The sequence below is a fragment of the Pyrgilauda ruficollis genome, unplaced genomic scaffold, assembly GCF_017590135.1.
Source record: "Pyrgilauda ruficollis isolate IOZ18807 unplaced genomic scaffold, ASM1759013v1 scaffold19, whole genome shotgun sequence".
Lineage (NCBI taxonomy): Eukaryota > Metazoa > Chordata > Aves > Passeriformes > Passeridae > Pyrgilauda > Pyrgilauda ruficollis.
In genome coordinates this window covers 9,341,132-9,364,416 of record NW_024518095.1, presented here as the reverse complement: position 1 = coordinate 9,364,416, position 23,285 = coordinate 9,341,132, and the positions used below count along the sequence as shown (strand labels likewise).

The window sequence follows — 23,285 nt, the reverse complement described above, 5'->3', positions numbered from 1 at the left end:
TGTCTAAAGGTCGTTCCTGGGATATTGCACTTCCAGGAGAAATTACAGACCGGCTGCTGAGACTTACATCTGAGCTGCTGCAACTTGCAGGAGCATAATGATCTCTTCCAACCTCAAAGCCTATGATTAGGTGACTAAGACAATTACACTTTCTTTGTTTGAATTACCTCAAATAATATTGATGTAAACCTGCTGAGGAAGTAGTTCTAAGTTCTTTGAGTTTCAAAATAAGACATTATACTTCATTGGTTTTGGACAGATTTTTTGTCACTAAAATAAATAGGTCTGTACTTTAAAATAATCCTGAGAATGGGGAGATTGTGAAGTTGTTTCTGAATGGCATAACATGTTCCCACCAAGGAAACAGCCATTCAAAAATCCTGCTGAATCACTGGAACTGGAAACAGTAGTTAATTTTGTTTCTACAGAGATTAGTTGTGCTGAAGACAGAAAAATCACATCCTTCAGTATGTCATTTTGTTTTCGTATTCATCTATTTGAAATAATATCTGTTAAGTAGTCCTGACTGCAAAAACATCAGACTGTGTTTTCAATAAATAATTCCACTTTAATGGCAAAGTAATAATTTAGACAGATACAGTGTGCACACCTGCAAAAAAAATATACGCAAGCTGGTTTACAAGCTAGAGGAACAATAAACCAATAGAAAATACATCATCCAGTTAAGTCCGATGACACCAAATACTTATTATTAGGGTTTTACAAAGACTACAAAAATTTTCAGATGATTTATTTCACTGTTTCTGTCTATTTACAAGATATGTTACATCAAAAATGTACAAAATATAAAATGTGTACAGACAAATGTTTCACAAACAATTTCTGAGTTGTAAACTAGGTGGACTCACTGAGATGTATTGTAGGAAGTTTTGTATATGTAATATTGTGTGTTTGTGAGCTAAATATGGCAGGAAAAGATTTGCAGGTTTGCTCAGAGCACAGGTACAAGAAAGAGCAGCTTTGCTTTAGTTCTTTGAGTCAGTCAAGGTGTATGAACTGACATTTTGCATCAGAAATGGATCCAGGTTTGGGGGGGGCACGATGTTGGTCAGACTGAATCCTACGTGCATAAATTCAGAGTTTTGTTAGGGCAATAGCACCGTGTAGGAACCTCTAGATTCAGAGATGCAGCTCAGTGCCATTTGGAAACTGCATTGATTTCTTTAAGTTACAGCAGGCGGCCACGGGGTGGCCACGAGGAGTGAATAGCACCAGATACACATCCCGAAGGTAACATCCACGGAGGTGTACAGTACATGACTACACAATGCCAGAGCCCTTAGGTACCTTCTTGCTCACGTGCACCTATTTTAACCTCATGGCTCTGTGGTTAAAGAGTGTGTTTCCGGTTACTCTGAGCAGTCCGGATGCAGTCTGGTTGTAGCCTGCTGTGACATATGAACTTCAAACATTTTCAGACTTCTCCCCCCAAAATGTATTGGTTTCATACAGATATTGAAACGTGCTAACTGTGGCATTGATAGCTCCTGCATAGTCGTAACAACTGTAAGTACAGGACAAACACACCAGGTAATAACAGCTTTTAGGTTTTGCATTCTGTATTTGTTTGCAACATACAGGAAATCTCAGCAAGTGAAACATCTCTTAACACCAACAGAATAAAATACAATATTTTTGTTTGTTTGCTTTTGATTTGATTTGTGCAAGGCTTTTTTTTCTTTTTTGTTTTTTTTTCTTTTTCTCTATATTTACAATACCCACCCAGTAGACTGTGCAAAACCAACCCACTTTTACAGTATAAACTCTTCCTCTTCCACAGTGGACATCACTGCTTCAGTGTTCTTTTATGCTGAATTCTTCATGTACAACTATAGCAATCAAAACAACATGCTGAAACTAGAAAAAGGAAAAGAAAAACAAACCCATATATTTGTGCTCATGCTGCATCAAGTGCATCCAGCTCCACTGGATAAGTATTCAAAACATCTATCCTCCCAAAAATTCCATTCCATGGGACCAAATGGATTTGAGCCGATTTAGTCAGCATTTAAGTGGCAGTGAAAGTGGGTTTGGGTTCCTTGTGTACTTCTGAGGGTAGGCAGAGAAATCTATTCACAAGATAAAAATATTATATAGCAACTGTTCTTTCTCGTATCCATTACTTTAAAAAATCATGATATACAGATATGAGGCTACTATGTTAACTGATGTTTTCTCGTTAGTAAATGAAGAAAAAAACAGTGTAAATTACCAATGGTTTAGGAATTAAAACCAACTGTAAAACTGTTCTAGAAATCTGTTTTAAGGCAGTGAGACAGCACCATAAGAAATGTTCCTTCTTTCACTGAAAAGGCTCAAACAAATGAAGCCCTAAAAAGCCTTTAATCAGTGTTGGTTAGTAATTGGTAGAAAACTGTTGTTAAGGAGTGGGCAGGCGGTTAAAAAAGACCCTTGTGGTAAAAATAACTTTATAAAATCTGTGACTTGTGTACTAAAAACTTTATGGAGCGCATCACCGTGACCATGGCAGTTAGAATTAAATTGGCACTTATCCAGCATATCACAGTCATGTTTTCTGGTGATTGCACAATACTGTTTGTGCTTTCTGAGTTACTATCATCTTTTACTCATTTTGGAATGGACAGTAGTGTATAACACAAACACCACTGCCGTCCTGTGACCAGCACCATGTGGCACAACAGAGGTTAGAAGATAATTAGAAGACTGCATTGTTCATGCAGCACCTCAGGATAAACTAAAGGAAAAAAAAAAATCCAAAGAAGTTTCGCTGTAAACTCTTACAGAGAAACACAGAGAGACAGAAAGAGAGAAAGAGGATAAGGGAAAAAAAATATTCCAGTTTGGCTAACACGTGTGCAATCTGCTCAGATGCCCTTGGTCTAGGGCACTTTCCAGTCGACAAATGGAGTCTCACTCGGCTCCATAGGTATTGAAATGCCTTGAAATTAAACTAATTCAAGCTTTCCACTTCAATTTTTCTTCCTGACTTAGCAGAGTTAGGTCTCCTGCCTCCCTACAACACACCGTTCTTACTGAGTGACCTCGGTGTGCTGCTTTAATACTGGCAGTGGTCTAGTGGAAACAGATTTTACCATCATCCTACAGCAAGATTTGTCCCTTTCAGAGAGTTGATTCAAGGGATGAATCCAAAATGTCGTCATGGTGGCTGGTGCTATCACTGTCACAGCTCTGTGCGCTCGAATAGTTGGCTGCCTCTTGAAGCCTCATTAGCATATTCATCTGAAAGAAGAAAGCAATGTTTACATAATCTCGTCTCATTTAAAACTGCAGTGACTGTGTTAAAATTTAATTAAGCTCCCCTGCTGTATGAGGTGCGCTGATACCTAGAGGAGGGACTGTACAAAAGGATTTCAGAAAGGGCAGGGTGTTAGCAGCTCCTACTGGCACTCTTTTCATTGCCTTCTGGTTTTTAAATAGAAGTTTAAAGGTCCAAAGAGGGATACAGTGGAGCTGCCTGATAACGCTCTTTAATTGCAGCTGCAACACTGGCAGAGGAAGGAAGCCATATCTCAGCTGGACATCTGGGCCCATATTTGGAGACAGTCAAGCTTCCAGATAATTTTTGGATGGTGTAGATGCATTACACTGGAAAAGCAACTGAAAACAATCACAGTAACATACCCCCTCTACTAGAGAAAGATGGGGAGAGAATGAGAGAGGGGTGGACTGATGCCAGCTGCTTCATAAATGAGTCCCATCTGCTGTTGAGGTGCTGCCCTCAGGAGTGAAACAGCAACAGATCCTCCTACCCAGGAGAGTAGATCCCACCATAATTTAGGGATTACTGGTACCTGAAAACCATCTGAAAATAATCAAATAGCAACATTAAGATCCAGAAAATTACTTGGATGCTTGATGCCTGACTATATAATGGTCAGGATTTTATTTTTAAAGCATCCACTTCTGCCAGCATGCTAGGGACTGCAAGCAATGTAGACAGTACTTCAGTGTTTTTCAAGGAACAAATACACTGTAGTTACAAAAAGCAGGCAAAGAAAAACCAAAGCCAAAGATGTATTCCTAGCAGTTTGTGTTTTAAGCCCCTATTTCCAGTTTGTTCCTTACATCTCTATGCTTTCAACTTGCATGGTGAAGTTTCTCTAGGCACTGAACAGTGTTCAACACTTTTGTTTGGTTTTGCTGAAAATAGAAATTATATTAAATAGAATTTAACATGTATCCATGCTCGTGAACACAGGATATCTGCAGTGGGTGTTCAATACACCCTGCATGAGACGTGTCCAGCTTTGACAAGTGCAGGGTCTGTCCACCCATGAGCCCCACTGGAGGTGGGTGCAAACCCTCCAGTCACAACTTTCAAGCTTCTGATATTTACTCAGGTACAGATGCTGACCACAGTGTTCAGGGAGCAGGGATGAATGGAAACTGAACTCAGGCTGCCCACATCATGGGTTTTCACCATAATGGAGATTATGCTGTGCTGGAAGCCTGTCCAACACACTCACTGGAAGCTCAAATCATAGGGCCAAAATATCACCTGGAAGCTTATGGAATGGAAGAGAAGTTCAAATAAGATGATTTTCTATACTTCTTCATGACGCTGTTTTTGAACATGAAACACTGAGGCTGAGGAACCATTTTCTTAATACAGTTAAGAGTTAAGTGCAATTTTGTCTGAGAAATTCCCTTTTCCAAGGGCTGCCTATTCTAGAAATACAGTTCTCTAAAATGGTATTTTGAATTATGATAAAGGCAGTCCACAGAGAAAGCACTACACAAGAACAGCAGTTCAACATATGCATTTTAATAGTCCATTATCAGAGGAGGCAATGGTAAACCTGAATGTCTGGGATCATATTTAAATAAAACAATAGGTGGCATTGAGGGAAATCAACTTCTTATCATTTAATGCCACCACACTTGCATTCCTTCTACATTAGGACTACACAGTCATCAGTTATCTGAAAATATGAGAAATGGGAGGATGGCTAATTTCTATTTTCACTAAATTCTCTATGATAGGTAAGTTAGATAATGTGAAAATTGCAGTCTTTCATTTGTATAATGTAGATGAAAAACTGCCTGATGAAGAAAGATATTTTCATGATAAAACTGATTAATAAGCTGCTGAAGAGTGGTTCCCAAACAATGTAATGATGAAGACCTGATACATGGTACCAGATACCAGATACATCTGGCAGATGGGAAATAGAAACAATGTAAGGACATATTAACATGTTGGTGATACATGCCCTCCCACTTCCTTTCAACATTTTCATAAATTATAGGAGAATTCATTTTAAAAGCCTATTCTGGAACAGGTGCACAGTACTTTTTTTACTGCACAGTGTACAGTCTAACATGTGAGAGTGAAGTGCATACTGAAAAGCCTTTTCCCAAAAGTTTGAATCTTACCAAGGGATCCCCCTCTGTATCAGTCTGTGGAACGTGCTTAGAGGTTGTTCCTTCTTTTGCTGATGCATAACCTTCATAACCAACATCTTCGGGCCTTAACTGCAGTAGTGATGGCCACTCATGCTGTAGAGTTGCAGAGCTCCATGGATAGGTATCAGCTACCCACTTGGAGGGATCCTCCCAGGGTGCCCTCTTACCATACATCTGCATTATGGATATAACACAGGTAAGTATTTCACAGACTTTTCAGTACCACTTGTAACAGCAGAAAAAAATGTCATCACAAATATCAAAACCATTTTAGAAAGAGATTGGCTTTCAGATGTTCTCAGTACTCAGGTAAAATAAGACCTTAAGGAGATTGGATCATCTCCACTAATGATTCTTCACTACACAGAGTGGCTGCAAGTTGGAAAATGCTCCATAACTAGTGACACTTGTAGACAACAGCAAGTGCTTGATACAATGTGAAATGAGACCTCCAGGTATTTTGCTTAAGGCATATCAGGGAAATTAACACAGACCTATCAAAAGCATTCAAGTTAATTGGATTTTGTTTGAAGTGAATTAGAAGTACAGATTGTTCACTTCTAGAAAAATGAGATGCTGAAGCAGACATCTGTCCACATCCTAAATGTGATAACATTCAGAACATTAAGAGAAGAACTTCACAAGGGATATATTTTTCCTCACTGGGAAGCATAAAATGTTTAGGTATCTGAGGGGAGGACAGAGGAAGAATGAGAATGTCGTAATTTTAAGAGATGTAGCAGCATCCTCACTAAAATTTACCCCTCTCTGTATTGCTGTTCACAAGCAGCATGTTAAATAAGAGCCCCTTGGTAGCTGCTTAAAAGATTTCCTTTTGCTGTGACAATGATACACTGGGATGGGGAGCCATCCACCAGGGCTTTTTGGAATTTCTCCTGCCTCAGTTTCACACAATCCAAGGAACACTATGCTATTGGCAGGGCATGCCCTCATGGAGGATATAGGTGGGCTGCACTCCTCAAGGGAGTATAACACGGGAGGACTTTAGTGATAAAGGCAGAAGAATGGGTTGTGCTTATGACTGCAACACCTGCTGCCAGGCACTTGCTGAATGCACAGCTTCAGGTTAGGCAGCCAAGTTCTCTGTATTAGGCATAGAGATACTCAGACTTTTTCTGCCCTGCACTGAGGCTAGGCTGCTACAAAAGGGATTTGCCTAAATAAGCCAAGAGAAATGTTTCTCAGAGGTAGCAGGCTAACTCCAGGCTGTAGCACTTCCCTTCATCTGAGATTAACAGTGACTAAATCTTTTCTGGAATCTAGAGGAAGGCTTGTAAATCCTATGTCTGACAAGTGAGTTTGCAAAGTACCTGACCAGAAGGGCAGTTTTTATCCATCTTTGGTTCCAGGAACACTTAATTATATGATATAAAAAATTTTGTTTATTATTAATAACTTTATTCTATGGAAGTCATCCAAAGCACCTAAAAACTGGTACAGCTCATGAAACAAACATATTTTCTTCTATATGCTGCCATCTTCTGCTGCAAAACTGAAGTGTTCCTTTAAGCAGTTACCCTGTATGCTTGGTAAAATATGAGCATGAAGAATATCACTGCATTTTTATAGCTGGTCTAAACAAGTGCTGTTAATCTCACTGTGGCTGTTCTATCAAATGTTTGGCAGTATTCTGCACAAGGCATAAACACTGTAATTCCCAGAGAGATAAGCAGTTTTAGGAAAGCATGAGATATTTAACAGGCAAGATTCTAAACCTCCATTGCATCAGTATGTCACTGTGTCAATACAGGTGATAAAGAAACTGCAGCTGCTTACACAGTTCTTTGCCTAGTCCATAACAATCTTCCCTGAACTATACAGTAATATCTTTTGGTGTCATGTGTGGAAAAAAAATGACATAGAATTGCCTTGCATAAACCAAGAAAAAAAGGAAAAGGGAGAAAGCAAATCAAAGACTGAAGGGGGGGTGGGCGGTGGGCGGGGGAATACAAAAAATGAGAGAATGGATTAATGTAAATATTTAGGTTTCCTCCAAAGATGTGGAATTACCCAAAATCCTAACCTCCTCTGGTATAACTTGGAGAGTTTTCCCCCTGGTGAAGACCTAATTGCAACCTTCCAGGGGGCTTATAAAAATGAGGGGGAATAACATTTTAATGCGGGCAGATAGTGTTAGGACAAAGGGAGAATGGTTTTAAACTAAGACAGGAGAGATTTTAGATTAGATGTTAGGACAAAATTTTTTACAGTAAGGGTGGTGAGGCACTGGAAAAAGCTGCCCAGAAAAGTTGTGGATGCCCCATCCCTGGAAGTGTTCAAGGCCAGGAATTAGATATCTTTTAGGTCCCTTCCAATCCAAGCCTTTCTATGATTCTATGAAAACAAATTTGTTCACAAACTTTTCCCCACAAATCTGTGTGCCTACATGGGTATGTAGGTGGTAGGAGCTATTTTCTGGCACCAGTGTAAAGCTCATTAACTGTTCCATTCAGGGGTAGGCTGAGACTGACTTGACTCAGAGTGACAATCTGAGCTGTATTTAACTATGCTGGGAACTCTTTAAACAATGGAAAAAACCCACCTTCCTCCAGTCACAGAGAGAAGAAAACCTCTTCATAAAATACAAGATATGCTAGTGCTGGACAGACAAAGCCAAATTATACACCAGAGTAAGAGCAGGCCAAAAGGAATTTGAGTCTGCCTTCTATAACTCATCCTAAGATTTTCCTCTTGCAAATGCAACCAGGATGCACTGTTTAAAAACAGCTTGGAGAAAGCCTTTCAGCAATAAAAAAATTGCTAGGAAACAAATGTCATACCTGGAGTCCTTCTCTCACAGCTTCCAGAAGATATGGAACCAGGGAATAGTTCCAAAGGTCTGTGAACCACACTCTGGAGCCATCAACATCCATAGGGCAAGGGAGGAAGAGGCGGGGACCTGAGAAGTCAAGTTGTGCATTAGAAAAGGTATAACTGGGAAACACATTGAAAATAATATTCTCAAAATTAAAAAAGCAGTACTGGGACAAGCTCAAGTTCAGAGAATACTAAAACAGGACTACATTAACAGTCTCCTGTTATTAAAAATGAACTGGTGTCACTTAGTGGAATTGTAGGGCCCAATGAACACTTACAAGTTTTATGGCAAAGCTATGTAAAAGCTGACATCTTTGCTAACATAGTTATTCCATTAAAAGACCTCAGATTCAAGGGTTTTTATTGCTGTAATTATACTGCAGTGTGAAAGCAGGAGAAAATAATCAAGCTTAGGAAAGTTACTATCGGGGTATTTTTTTTTTAAATTTAGTTTGAAAATAGAGATATTTTACTTGAAAGTATTTAGCAACAAAAACTACCAGGAAATAGATATACTCTCTCATTAAACTTTCAATTTTCTTTTAAATCTTGCTGACAACTAGACAAATTCCCCACAGCTATGTTGTACTTCCCATTGAGATATGGAAAGTTAAAAAAATAATAATATATTCTTCACAAATCCCTCAAATGCTCAGCCTGCATCCTTATTTCAAACCATTCCAACAGTGGACTCACCAATGGTTACATCTGAAGAGCTGTGTGTTTCTAGGAAGCTGTTGAGATGATGCCATGTTTTGGGGATCCAGTCAATGATTTTCATGAGCTCATTATTGCGCATGCTCTTTTCTATTTCAGTTTCAATCAGTTTCCTTCTCAGATATCTTCCTAAGAAACCTTTAACAGGCTCTGTATGATTAGCACACAGCACCCACCTGGGTAGAAGAGATAAATGTCAAGCAGCAAATACAAATACAAATAGCAAATACATTATTTCCTCTTCAACATATAGATGAAAGTAATGTCACAGAGTCTCATTAGTCAGCAAGTATAGCACTGCTCCAATAAACCTCATTACTGCTCACTGTTTCAATACAGCCACTTCAGGTTCCAGCAGGAATTCAAGACACTGCTGAAGACAAAATAAATGCAGAAATGCAATAATCTTCAGCAACTTGCTAGAGGTGCTAGACAGTATCTTATTTCTTTTACCATTCCCCAACATGATTCAGAGACCCATCAACAGAGGAGAGACACTGAAACTGAAATGTTCTTCTGTGATGAGACACAAGACCAATATTTGTCAAAGAACTGGGCTCAGAAGCAGGGAGCTGTGCAAACATGGCCACAGTAAATACAGAGTGAATGTACCTGAAATTGTGATGCATCTCCAGATTTGGTGAAGAAGAAACTCCTTGGTTCATGGTTCCAATAATATAGGGACTGGAAATATAAAAGCAGTAGGATTTTTTGATGGAGAATTCATTCAAATATTCCTAGTATATTCCTTCTTACTATCTGCACTAGGCCAATTTCAAAAGAGTCTGGGTGTACTATGGTCATAGATTTAAAATATTTCTGAAGTACCCTTGTTAAAATGTTTATTCCTGTATGATTTCCCTCTTGCACATATGTAGTTTACTAGTGCCCACCTGTAATGAAGAAATAAATAAAGCAACCCTGTCTTAATGTAACTCATGATTTGGCAGTACGCTTAGTTTTTTAATTTCAAAAGCCAGTGAATCTCATGAGTAAGACATTGCATGCAATGATTTTATGAAGGGAAGTCCCTATGATATCACATTTACAGCAGAAATAACTAACATTATAGGCCAGTAAAAGTTCTAGAAAACATTATTTTTACGCCTGCTTGAGAATAAAGGACATTCAGCCACCTTTATAGTTCTTTACTGCTGCAGGAAAACTTTGAGAAGGGAAAATCTGCTAGATTCACAGCTGCTTCTGTATGGCATGGTTTATCGCAAATTCCCCTCTTACAATATATAAACTGTTCTTATAGTACTAATGAGTTTGTGTGATCTGACAGGGTGCAATGGATAACCCTATAATTCAGTCAAGTGTTTAAGTATATTCTTAAATTTTGTGGTACATTTCCATCTCACTGAGAAGCATGGAAGTCATGTAAATGAGGCAAAGGAGACAACTACCTTCTTGGCTGAAAGGGGCTAAAATTATTGAAGCACACAACAGTCTTGCAGATGGCCTATAGGAGCCTAAGTTTTTTCACTGGGACATTTTATTTTGCAAAATAACAAGCAGCTTTTACTGTTTTAATTGTAAAATCTGTGTGCAAGGAGAGAGAAAAGGTACTACTTACCATTTATTATATTTACAGTTGAGGAAACCATTGAAGATGTCACTTAGTGAACTGATGTGGTGGAGGTTATCAAGAATTATGACGACAGGGAGGTCAGCACCATTGTTGTCAGCACTGCATTGCTCAGCTAAGTTTGCTAGATACTGTCGCAGATCCTTCAGCAGAATTAATAAAAAAAACCAAAAACAAAATCACAAAAAAAAGCCCCAAGCCCAGAAAAGATTAATCTAATTAGATCATAGATGTAATTTCACTGGAAAAAAAATTCAGAAAGATAAAATGACTGCTAAAGAGTTTTCCTCCTGTGGATCACTCAGCTGGAACTGCACAAGCAGGAAAACATGCTGCTTGCACAGGGCAACATTAAAGCTTCACGCTAGGAAAAAACAAAGATGCTAAACACAAGGCAAATGACTGAAGCATTCTGATTTGGGGGATACATTCCTTAGAAATTTTCTGGTAAAATATCTTATATCCAGAGGAAAATACATTGCAATAAAATATGCCATTTCCAATGGGCTGAGATGCTCATATTAATTTTTGGACCTTTGTTCTTCTGAGTGCCACATTTATATATCAAAACCCCACCACACCATCACACAGTTTTGGTGTACTGAACTCCTCCTTTAGGTATCTCCTTTCAGCATTCTCACTGAAAATCTGCCTGCCTTCTTGGAGATGCTTTATCACACCTCATAATAAAATTTGGTGTGTAAATTCTTCTTTCCTGTCAGCTGTCTGGCTGCTGTTTAGTGCAGCAGTAAAAGACAGCTTTCTACAATTCAAACATTCCATAATTTTGTCAACAGTTGCTCTTGAGAATTTGGGCTAGTCAAGTTCTACAGCTGTATCCCTAGAGGTATCTAATTTTGTCAGGGTTGGAAATGCTCAGTATTATGGACAAAGTTCCTATTGCCATTTTATTTTCTGGATCAAGGATAGCTGAATCTTTTCTTCTTTAATGGGAAGGTGCACCTTTTTTATTTCAAGAAAGATTTTTCTTTGCCTATGATCAGTTCTCTCTCAGGGAACATTATCAGTTTCTTCCATGGAATAGTACCATCTATATTATTCAAACACTTTTGGTATTTGACAATGTTGCTTTTTTGTTGTTGTTGTTTTGTTTTTTTATCACAAACTCAAAAAATTCTATATGAATTTTGATAGAAGAAAAAGGGGGAAAAAATCCCAACCAATCCAATCCCAAAAACAACAATGAAACACCAAAACACATAGACCAAGCGATTTACTAGAAATCCAAAAGCTTGCTCTTTTATGGGACAATTTTCTTCACAGATGTGTACAGTATAACAAAAGAACACAAACACATTCTCTGCCAAAGTAAATGGCATCACAAATCCTCTGTATAAAGACAATGAAAAGCAGTTATTTTTGCCAGAATGGTCCTTTTGCCCCTTTGGGATCTGTATGCTCTCCCTTCTTACATTAGCATTCATTATGTTCTGTGCAAATCAGAAAGCTCCGGGCAAACCCTTTCATTTTTTCCCCCCCAGGAACCAAGTTAGAAGTACACTCAATTCAGGACAGCCAGGTGAATAGTATTATCTGTGTCTAGCACAGTAGTCCTGCCAGAAACCTGATAATCTGAGCTATGTAAATCACTGGGAATGTGACATGATGTGTGAGGCAATTTCAGTACGGTCAGCTTCCTGACCTATGCACACCAGAAATCATCACAGTTGTATCTCCCCAGTGCTGATTAAGAAACCGAGCCCAAGACAGTAAATTCAAATCACTCCTTTGAAATCTTTGCTAACAAAGGCTGATGTTATCATCATAAAAAAGCAAGTTACACTAGTACTACTATATAGCAAACCTTCTGACAAAGGAATTACAGACACTTCAAAAATTTAATTTACATAGGAGTTGGACTCTGCATCTATACTTAAAGTTGGTTTCCTGAAGAGGGAAAAAATCGAGACTTCCCTGGCAGTGCTTCAATGGTTTGTTTAGAATAGAAAGATCTGGTCCCTGTACATCACTGGGATTGAAGACTGAATTGTTGTAGGAAGAAATGCTAACTGAACAGCATAAGAGTACACATATTAAAGGAATCTGTTCTACAAACTGGGCAATAGATTATGTTTTCATCTGTAACTTACCTTGCTTGACTTGTGATCTATGTTAAAAGTTGCAATTGCATCCTCAGTTTTTTTTCTGCCAGATTTAGTTATAACATATTCAGCCAGCCTGTTAGCTAAATAGGTCTTTCCTGTGCCACTGGGTCCTGACAGAATAATTCTGCGATGCTCCATCAGTAAATTAAAGTACCGTTGGGTAATTGGCTTAGGAATTAACGTGTCAAACACAAAACTGTCCAAACTGTTTTCTTCTACTCCTGGGGATAAAAGAAAAGAAAAATGGCTTATCTTATTCTTGCTAAGGTAGTTATTTGGCCCAGCATCTGGTGGCACCAGTGCTATGCCCAAAGCATAGCACTTAAATTAAATATTCTAAATCAAATCCCTGCTAAAAACTTCTTTACTGTAGAAATACTGGTATCCTTCCACAAAAAATTAAACAGCAGTGGAGAGCTGAGATGAGTGGGAGAGATGCAAACAAAGTAAATGTGAAGAGAAGGCTCAGTGAGGCAAAGATATATGTTGCAGACTTTACTGGCAATGATGACAAAAAAAGGTCAAAGTGACAGTCACAAGGGTTACCAGTTGTCACATCAGCATATGTAAAGTCCTCCTGAAGGTCCCCTCTCCCCTCCAATAGCAAATCCCTAGAGCTTTTGAAATGTATAGAATTTTTCCTGTGGAACTGAATAAAGCATAAGTATTTCTCATCATAATCTCTGTTTTGGGGTTGGATTTTTGCCACTGTTTAGAAATCAGTACTTTGTTGTGATTTGGCAGTCAGGCAGGGGAGCACAGATATTCTTAGATTTTCCTCAAAAGGCTGCAATAGATATTATGCAATGTCTTACAGACAGTTTATGTGATAAATGTGGCCTCAAACTAGAAACAATACAGAAAGGTCAGGTGTAAGAAGAATAATCATAAAAGGATAGGAAACTGCAGTGTAGAACTCTACAGAATCTGCAGAAGTATTCCTTGGGTTTTACCTTTCAGGTTCACAGTGATGACGTTATTATCTCCAACCAGATATCCACAAGGCAGCAGTTCAGGCACTTCTAGGCTATGGGCTCTAGTTACATCCCCTATACAATAGCTAGCAATGCAGTCAGAGCTTAAACCCAGGCTAGTAGTTGGATCCACTCGAAAAATATACTCCTGAAATTATATGAAAACATAAGTAATAAAAATATTTGTTGAATGAAAGCTATTTGGAAAACTACCTACAGTCATAAAAAAAAGAAAAAAAGAACTGTGACATTGAGAATAAAGCTTAATAGTGGTTGGTGTTAGCTATACATCAAAAACACCTCAAAACAAAACAAAAACTTGGTAAGACAACTCAAAGAATATATAAATTTTCTAAAGTGAAAAAGAAAATTGTAATAATACTTAAGGCAATTTTCAGTGTCTTACCTTAAAGAGACGTCTGATTACACCATCTAAAACATCCCATTTTGTCTTTCCACTGACACCAATTGATCCTATCAGGTATGCATGTGGCTTTTGATCCTGTAAAGAGAGATTTTTAGAAACTGGAGTAAAAATGGTGCTAATTAGTTTTCTATGAAGATTCATAGTTTTCCTCATGAAGAATATTACTTAGAATAAGAGTTTACAACTTTGGTAATAATGTCTGTGCCAGAAGTAGGTATAGATTGTGTTACTTGGATACATCTTTATAAAGAAGGGAATACAGAAGCTTGTTCTGCTCTTTGATTGCATCTGTGTTTTTAAAGAGTTAACTAAAAATAAAGGTTGCACTGTATTTGTGAGTTTTTATAGCACAGAACGTGAAAACATGACAATACTATTTTTCAGCAGCAAATTCACAGTTGCACCCTAAGGAGACCAATACATAGATCTAATTTATAATGACTTAAAAACAGAGACAGCAAGTCCCAGGACATCTTACTACTAATTAAACTAAGAATTAGTAGTATCTAAGCCACCACAAAGGCAGAAAGAGGCCATATGGCATTAGTCTATGGAGTGTGCCTAACTGTATTGAGCATGGATGACAGAAGAGAGCTGCAATCTGTGGGATATTCCCCTTCAGTTCCTGGTTTAAAATATTGAAAAAAATTTGACATACTGTACTCCAGCATTTGCTTGAGCTATAATTCTGCTCTGGGTAATGCACTTACCTTGGCTCGACTATAGCCTTTGTTTATGGTTACTAAAATTTTGACACTATGACCTTCTTTGTGGAGTGCTCCATCAGTGACATCATCCAGCAAAATATCTACATTAAAAGAAGGGAAGCGATCAGTATGAAAACATCAATTATTTTCACATCATCAGTTCAATATTTGTTCAAAGGATTTAAATGTTAAAAATTTATTTAAAAAGAAAGGCTGCCATGATAACAACTTGCAATTGTTGTAATCTGTATTTATTCCTAGTTCACCGTTTCTGTTGGAAGCAAAAAGTTACAAGTTGTCAATTTTTGCAGGAATATTAGGAGTTTTAATCATGTAGACATGGATAGAGAAGCCAGAAAAAAAAAAAATCTTGCATTATAGTCTTGCCTTTGCTTTCTCTCTTGGAACTTTTTCAAAATTAGAATATGTACAGAAAGTAATGTTGTTTAAAAACTAAATTACATTTATGTCTTTGGGCACTCATTTGTGCCCTTTAGAATGTTGTACAAAGAGAAAACAAGAAATCCTTGCATTGATATTTTTTTCCTGTTAAGTTAAATAGCATTTAATTTCACTTTCCAGATGCTTCCTTTGCCTTCTGTACATATGGCATGGATAGAGTTCTTTTCACCCCCACTAGAAAACCACTTTGGACTCCTCCAGAATATGGGACTCTGTTTTCAGCCATTTCTCTAAGGAAAGGCTTAATTTTTCTTGGAGGTGAAGGGTGATTTTGATTTGCTCTACACTGCTGTTTCTACCACCTCATTAACTGCTAAAATGAGAAAGCAGATGTATTCCTGTTAAAGGCTGGGCCTACAGCTTTATTGCAAGTGATAAAACTGCTGCTTTCTTCTAGAAGTTCTCTCTGAGACTTTACTGGTAGACATTTAAACTAACTGTAAAATTAGATGAGATTATGGATTTGCATTTTCTTCAAAGGCCAGCACAGTAATCCACTAACCTAAGCCCTGTTCATTATTAGTGTGAAAAACATTGACTTCATGACATAGTCTGCACAAGGTCAGATTTCATCCAAATTAAATGAGGTCCCAGTAAGATTCAGTCACTTGTTCAAGGGAAAACCAAAGAAGCCTTATGAATATAATTTCATTAATGTATTAAAAATAAGTTTTCCTCTTAAAAGTTTGATAACTTACATCCAGATGTGGAATGTAGACTCTGCTGTTGTTTTGCAGGTTTTTTTTGTTTTTTTTTTTTTTTGTCTTGCTTTTTGTTTTTGGTTTTTGTTTTGTTTGGGGTTTTGTTTTTTTTTTTTCATTTAACAAAGAAGGTTTTTTTATTTGTGGGTTTTAATAAATCTATGCTTGTTTTATTCCAGGCAGACAGATTTTCTGTGTCACCACTGAATGTTTCACTTCACTTATATTTTGGCATATTTGACAAACCTTTGAGAAACCTAAGAGGTTTGATAACGTCATCATCATAGCTTGTCTGAGAGCAAATTAAGATATGAAATTGTGATATCAAATTATGATGTGAAATTTTTCAATCTCTAAATGACCCTTATGCAGCCCTTTAAACTCATTCTTCTTTAAGTCTTTAGGAATGAGGAACCACTCCGTAGCAAAAGAACAAATTCCACTTTCTAAGAGCTCTCTCTGTCACTGATACAGGGGCTGAGAAGATGCCCAAGGGCCTCTAATTTCATGGTGGTACTAATTGTTTTAAGTACCCCCTGCCAGGTCTGCTTTTTAGGCATGCTATAATTATTTCAGTTCAATTCTTGTCAGAGGTCTGGCACTCTGGGCCAGTCTTGTACTGGTTCTTGTTTGCTCCTTTCACTCCAGTGACTGACAACTGACTGAAACAGGGGTGTCTGCGACCACCACACCCCTTCCCAGGTTGCCACTCACACTGATCCACAGGGTATCATCATACCCTTAGGAAGTGACAGTGGACAGCTTGGTCATTTCCAGATGACCATGGTTGATTGAAGACATTGCTCCCAGAAAGTACAATGGTATTTTTATAATATGAAGAGCCAAACCACTCAATTCTCTCAGCTTAATCCTCATCATGATTAACCTCCCCATATCTCAGGGACTTTTATTCAGTAGTACTCCAGCTGTCTCAGAAATCCCACAAGACTTGGTGGGAAGCGTTCACCCTTCCAAGTTCTCTGGCATGGCAACAAAATGATCATCACAATGATCAAAAATTCTAGATTCATAATCAAATTAAATTCTCCACTCCTCATTAGGCACTCTCATATCTTTAATTTCTTATAATGAAAAGTAATCACTTTTCATGTGAGAAAAACAATTAGAACAATAACACACAAAATTATATAAAGTTTACAAAATAATAAAATCATTTAGGCTGGAAACACCCATCCAACCACTTCTCCCAGTCATCCTGTTCTCCTTCTTTCTTTCCCGTATTTTCCTCTTTTTTCTTCCAGCTTTTATTATTTCTATTCTTTTGCTGAACACTTCCTCCTAATATTCTTTTTTTTCATTCTTTTATCTTATCTTTTACCTTCCCTTTTCTTTCCCCTGTTCCTCTTCACCCATTGTATTCTCATCTAGTTCCCCCTCCTTCAGACCTTTCTTCCCACATGTTTATTACCGTATCTAGACAGAGTTAATGCCAATCAACAAAGTGCTAATGGCTGCTGCTCACGAGAGCATACATACATAATCACCATATTGCAAAAAAAAAATTACTTTTTTTTGTTTGTTTTTGTTTGTTTATTTTTAATATGTGTGGATCTGTGAAAGAGCATACATACATAATCACCGTATTGCAAAAAAAATCTTACTTTTTTTTGTTTGTTTTTGTTTGTTTATTTTTAATATGTGTGGATCTGTGAGCAGTTAATTTTTTCTCCCTGCTTTTGCAATAGCCCATTGTATGTTGAGGCCTAGTTCAGGATCCTCCATGCTAAAAGTCAAACCCTTCAAAGAGTTGTAATGTAAATAAAAAATATACTAATTTTCATACAAAATCTGATATTAACCAGAAAAAAATATTCAAATATCCGTGTAATCAATGACTGGCAAGATAATATGACTCACTGCCAATCCAAATGAAAGTCAGTTTGGCATATTCCCAGATGTATTCTTGCCTAGACTCTTTCCACAATTATTAGCCACATTTTTATTGCTTCCAGAGACAGCATTATAATTTCTGTGGCGTCTATGAAAGCAGCTAATGAGTGCTGCTTTGCTCCTGCTTTACTCCTGGTTCTAATGTTAGAGACAGCACTTCTGTTTCTTGGCTACTTTATCAAAACTAATGTACAAGGCTTATTATCATAAACTCCATGACATGGAAAATAATCAGATTTTAATGTTCAGGATGTGGACCAAACTTCTGCTTGCTTTCCTTCATTCACAGCAGACAATGAGAGTGCCTAATAGATCAGGAAGGGTTTGGCTCCTGTGATAAATGGTGATTTGGTCAAACATGGGCTAGCTAGCTGTACCAAATTAAAAAAAATGTAAGGGACAAAGCTAACTGAGACCACCTCCTGCCTTAGCTGCAAATATGAAGTGAAGGGAGCTAACTGAATGATCAGACCTGTAAACAAAAAGAATAGAGTTTCACATACTATACTCATATTTATCTCACATCAGCAAAATAATATATCAACACAGTTGTAATGTATACTTCAACAGATATTTCTTTTCCAAGAAATTGTAAACTGGATGATCAAAGAGTATTATAACCTACATAGTCAGAGAGCATCATAGCTAGGAACAAAGCAAACATAATGAACTGTCTGTTACTGCTGCTCAGGGGCTTCTAAAAGCTACATTTCAGACATGACCACCAGCATTCCTCCTCTTCTCTGTTACTGAATGCATACCTTGTGTTAACCTGAATGATATGAGGCGTTTTAATTTCCAGTTGTGCTTCTCCTATGCAGCCCATTAAGGGGCTGAAAAATTCTTATGAACTGCTGAGGCATGCATGTGCCCAAAGTATGTTTACCTGATGTAACAGATTCTGTGATGTTTAAATTGTTCAGAGAAAGTCCCAGTGACTGCCGCGATGAAGAAGATGATGTGCTGCTTGATGACTCTGATGATGGCCGGGCAGGCTTCCCAGTATTTCCAGTCTCTGCCTTTAAGCGATCATTCTCAGCTTTCAGTATCTCAATCTCATTCTATGCACAATAGAAATCAACACCAAAGCACAGGAGATTATTCTTGGAAACCAACATCGGTGGCTAGTCTGGTGATGCTGTTCCCCTGACCCAGATAACTGGTTTACCACTTTGACAACAGAGATATAACACAGCAAAAACTGGTTTGCCTTTACTTCTTAGATGAATAACCAATAACCCAATAACCTTGTTTTAGATTTTGCCTCAAGACAGATCCTAAACAATATCAGCTTCAAGCTTTTGTGCTTATTGTACAGTTGACCATAATGTGAGTGTGGTTAGAATTTTTCCAGCTATCCCCCTTCTTTTCAGCTGCTTTCTATTGTCAAATACCTAAGGTAACAGTTAGTTAAGAAAGTTACTGGATATGTCAATGTTTCTAAAGTCACAGAAAATTATTACTGTCATTGAATATAAAATTTAAGCAGTACCTTCACAAAGAAATTAAATTAAAAATGAAAAATTAGAAATTGATAGTTTAACAGTTTCATAACCCTTCTTGCTATCAAATAAGGTATTTTAATCATTCAAACAGGGGATTGTTAACATAGCAGTGAGCAAACTCCCTCTGATGAAAACAGACAGTGACAGATGAATCAGAACAACTGGAATTTTTTTAGCTAAATCCTCTGTGCTGCCAAGTGATTATTGAATGTACAATAATAAAAGGAAAACTTAGCCTGAGAACAGCCTGGTACCATCTAAATCTAGCTTCCAGTTGCTTCACAAAGTGCATTACAAAGCAACTGCTTATTCTTGCAGATGGTTCTGCACATCAAATTTATTTCTACATTCACATCACCCTGCTACAAGTCTTACTTTTTTAATGGAGGTTGCACAGCTGTATTATACAAGTAAAAACATAAGGGATAGATAGCATCATAAAAAACCCTGCTTCAGCTACAAAAAGATTAGATCACATACACACAGTTGAGAAGACAGTGAAAGGGAAGGGACAAACCAAAATAATAGTAATAGAAGGCAATAGATGGGTGTATCAATTTAGTCTAGGGTTCAAATCAGGAGCCATTCTGCAATTTATGCTGATTAATTACACAGCTCTTAGCGGTCTTCCATTCACCTGAGCTTTAGGTTTTTAAGGTGCTTTGAATCTAAAAATATTCATGTATCACTTCTACCAGTCCTGTTTTTTCCCCTTACCAATCCTCATCAATCCTCTCAAATATCACAGTTTGGCAACTGTGGCCAAGGCAGCCGCCTGCTCTTTTGGGTGAACTTCAGAAATGGTGATTACCAGTAACAGCATCTCAACTAGTTGCCTCTGTCCAGATTTGACGAAGTTCAGACTTTGGAGAACTGTGCCCACAGCAGACTCCTCCCTGTGGGGAGTTCACCTGACTCAGACACTCATCTCCCGAATATGAGACTGTCATCAGATGATAAGCCTTCACATCCTTTTTTCCACTGCTGCAATTAACTGCATTCTATTCCTCACAGTTCCTTAAAACCTTTCAGTGCCTTGAGATCAATGCCTTACTTATGTCTGGACAAATGAAACCATATTTATGGACCAGTTCTTGATAAGTCTTCCCTCTAATTGAAGTTCAGCCAAATATCCCACAGTAATATTGGTACCTAGTGGTGTGAGCACCTGGGAGGATGGCAGGTACCATGGATGAGATGTTTAAAGATCTGGCTGAGACTGATACAGGCATTGTGTAAACAAAGAGGTCTAGAAAAGACATCAAGCACACCATTTCTGTAGTTATGAAATTAGGTGCCATAGGCATCTACACACAAGTGCCTAAAGGTGCACCTGACCTAAGTATCCAACACAGAGCAATTCAGCTGGCAAGGCACTGGGCTGGATTCAGCTGTGCCAATGTGGATTTCCAGTGGCATGATAAATATGGTCTTCCATGGAAGAATGCTAAACCTTCATGTCCTGTGCAGATGTAAATACTTGAGGTTGGTTCAAATGGTAAGGAGTGCCTATGCTCAAGGAACTCCATTTCACCTTCTGTACCTATTTTGGGGTAATTTCAGGATAGCTCTTTAGCCCTCACTACTACAGGACTAAAACTGGATTGACTACAACAGAAGTTTATCATGCAGCTCTTTCCCAGACTTTTAAATGTAGCCAACTCTGTCTCACCCTGAATCCCCAGCCCATGGACTTGATTCTGTTCCTCAAATAGAGATTTACAGTGCCTTCAGGGCTGACATAGGTATCTTAGCTGCCAATCCGAAGGGCCCAATTCCACTGAAGGATTTATGTCACAATGTGTGGATATTATAGGTAGTTTTGGACACCCACCGTGGTACTGGGGATTTGCATGTAAGCAACAGAATCAAGTCCCAAAAAGCTCTGTGCTCCACTGAAGAACGCTGCCATTCTTTTTGCATCCTTTCAGCCTCATGAAAGGGAAAATCTTCTAATGAAAAAATATGTTCACAAAGGAATTGAGGCAGAGTAACAAAACAATGTAGTAAAATTTTATGATGCTGGATACAGTAATTAGATCAATTTTACATTCTTTGCCTTGGCAAGACATGACTGAGTTAGGAAACAGAAATGATGAAAGAGTATGCACATAATATTCTGGCCCGTCCATGGCTCAAGGATTTAAAACGCTGTAGAAATCACTTTTTGATCTGCTTCTCTGTCATGTTGCTAACCCCAGTTATAGGCTTGAGATAATAAATATCCTTTGGGCAGGGATTATGTCTTCTTCCATATCTCTTAAACACATTTTAGCTATTAATATATATGCTAAGAATGTCTTTATTATAAGGTGAGCACTTATCATACCCATCCTTCAGAAGTACTGTCAGTCCAGCAATTTACTTTTAATAGACAGTTTTTTGGTGCCTGAAACAAAGTCCTGGGAAAGAAAACCCACCAGTCATACCTTTGGTGTGCATCTCTGTCATCAAAGCTACTGCACTGACCTGCATGCGGTTCATGGCTTCCCGGATCTGATCCAGATGGTGTGCAGAGCTGAGGGCTTCCAGACGAATATCCGTTAATTTGAGCTCCTTCTCCCTCAGCTCGCTTTTTAGCTGAAGAATAATTTCAGCCTCTGCCTCTGTGCACTCACAGATCCTAAAGAGGAGCAGGAAACAGGCAGGAGATTAAAGGAATGCTCTCTCCCCAAAGCAGTGTCATTATTAAATATCAAAGAACAGAAAAATGCTTGCTGCTGGTGAAACCTATGAGTGAAGACAGAAACTTATCAAAGAAACTTGAAAATTATCAAACTGCAAATTAAAAGAGGAAAAAAAAAAAGCCCTCTCCAAAAGAAGTGATCAGATTGCTTTATAGCTTTTTAGTTTAGCTCACTATTGTGAAAAACAAATTCTTAACTACTTTTCAGGTATCTTTGAGTGACTATCATCCATTGGTTTTAATTGGATTTTATACTCACATAATTTCTTTGGTGCAAATTTTATGATTTCTCTACATAACAGTAGTCAGAAGTGAAGTGTGCTGATTAAACTGTACTGCTGATATTTGTTAGGCATCAGTATTTTCCTCTGATATGAATATTACGCAAAGGGACAGTCCTTGAATTTATAGTCTAGAAGATTTTGATCTGTAATGGTTTTGATTTGTGATGGCTGATGTTTTGCCTATACTTTTTGCCTATACATTTTGTAATGTACTATATATGAAATCATGTGGGTTGGTTTTTGTCTTTTTCCCTTAAAGACTGGATTACCATGTGGTTATTTCTCATAAGCATTTATTTTGAAGGAAGAAACCATTATAGTGTAAGAAAAGATTGAAACATGATCGTCTCAGGGACCCACAATGGTCCAGCTCTCCTGTCAGATTGTTCAGCTTCTTTGTATCATCAGAACCACCAGTAGAAAATAAAACACTGAACTTTGGCTTCATTGTTACACTGAGCAGTATTTCCAGTCAATTCAGTAAATGTTATTTGTTCTTTATTACTGTGACTATAAATAGTTAATTTTTTCTGAAAAATTTCAATATGAAAAGTTTTTTATGAAAATAAGTATTATTATTGTGATTATTACTGCTAATATTAAAAAAAAACCAAAAAAGAAAGAAACAAAGATCAGCATTTAATTGCCAGAATCCATGCAAACGCATTTTGGGAAAGAAGATGCAGCACTCTCCAGGTCAGCAGTTGGGTACACAACTCCATGCCCCACACTCAGTTTTACCGGGATCTATGCTTGTAGACCATGCGACCATTTTGCCTTTTCTTTGATGCCCAGACTAGAGGTGACCTGCACACACATGTACTAGACAGATGCAATTGGAAGAAAGTAAAGGGAATGGTTTAGAACGCGAGACTCCATCAAGAAAATATATGAAGAAATTGTAAGCAAAGGGAAGATGAAGTTCA

At 37.8% G+C, this 23,285-nt stretch overlaps 1 protein-coding gene across 2 annotated transcripts in view; it reads right to left on the bottom strand.

Moving 5' to 3' along the window:
* Nucleotides 1-555: 555 nt before the first annotated feature.
* Nucleotides 556-23,285, bottom strand: part of NAV3 (neuron navigator 3) — a 251,244-nt gene continuing 228,514 nt past the window's right edge. For both annotated transcript variants that reach the window (XM_041465666.1, XM_041465667.1), the window contains exons 27-38: nucleotides 21,859-22,012; nucleotides 18,771-18,945; nucleotides 14,814-14,911; nucleotides 14,083-14,178; nucleotides 13,656-13,824; nucleotides 12,688-12,923; nucleotides 10,565-10,719; nucleotides 9,598-9,669; nucleotides 8,965-9,161; nucleotides 8,232-8,350; nucleotides 5,401-5,604; nucleotides 556-3,243 (exon numbers count right to left, since the gene is read on the bottom strand). In XM_041465666.1, coding sequence (XP_041321600.1) covers nucleotides 3,124-3,243; nucleotides 5,401-5,604; nucleotides 8,232-8,350; nucleotides 8,965-9,161; nucleotides 9,598-9,669; nucleotides 10,565-10,719; nucleotides 12,688-12,923; nucleotides 13,656-13,824; nucleotides 14,083-14,178; nucleotides 14,814-14,911; nucleotides 18,771-18,945; nucleotides 21,859-22,012 — 1,795 coding nt within the window. In that variant the 3' untranslated portion in view covers nucleotides 556-3,123. The remainder of the gene's footprint in view (nucleotides 3,244-5,400; nucleotides 5,605-8,231; nucleotides 8,351-8,964; nucleotides 9,162-9,597; nucleotides 9,670-10,564; nucleotides 10,720-12,687; nucleotides 12,924-13,655; nucleotides 13,825-14,082; nucleotides 14,179-14,813; nucleotides 14,912-18,770; nucleotides 18,946-21,858; nucleotides 22,013-23,285) is intronic.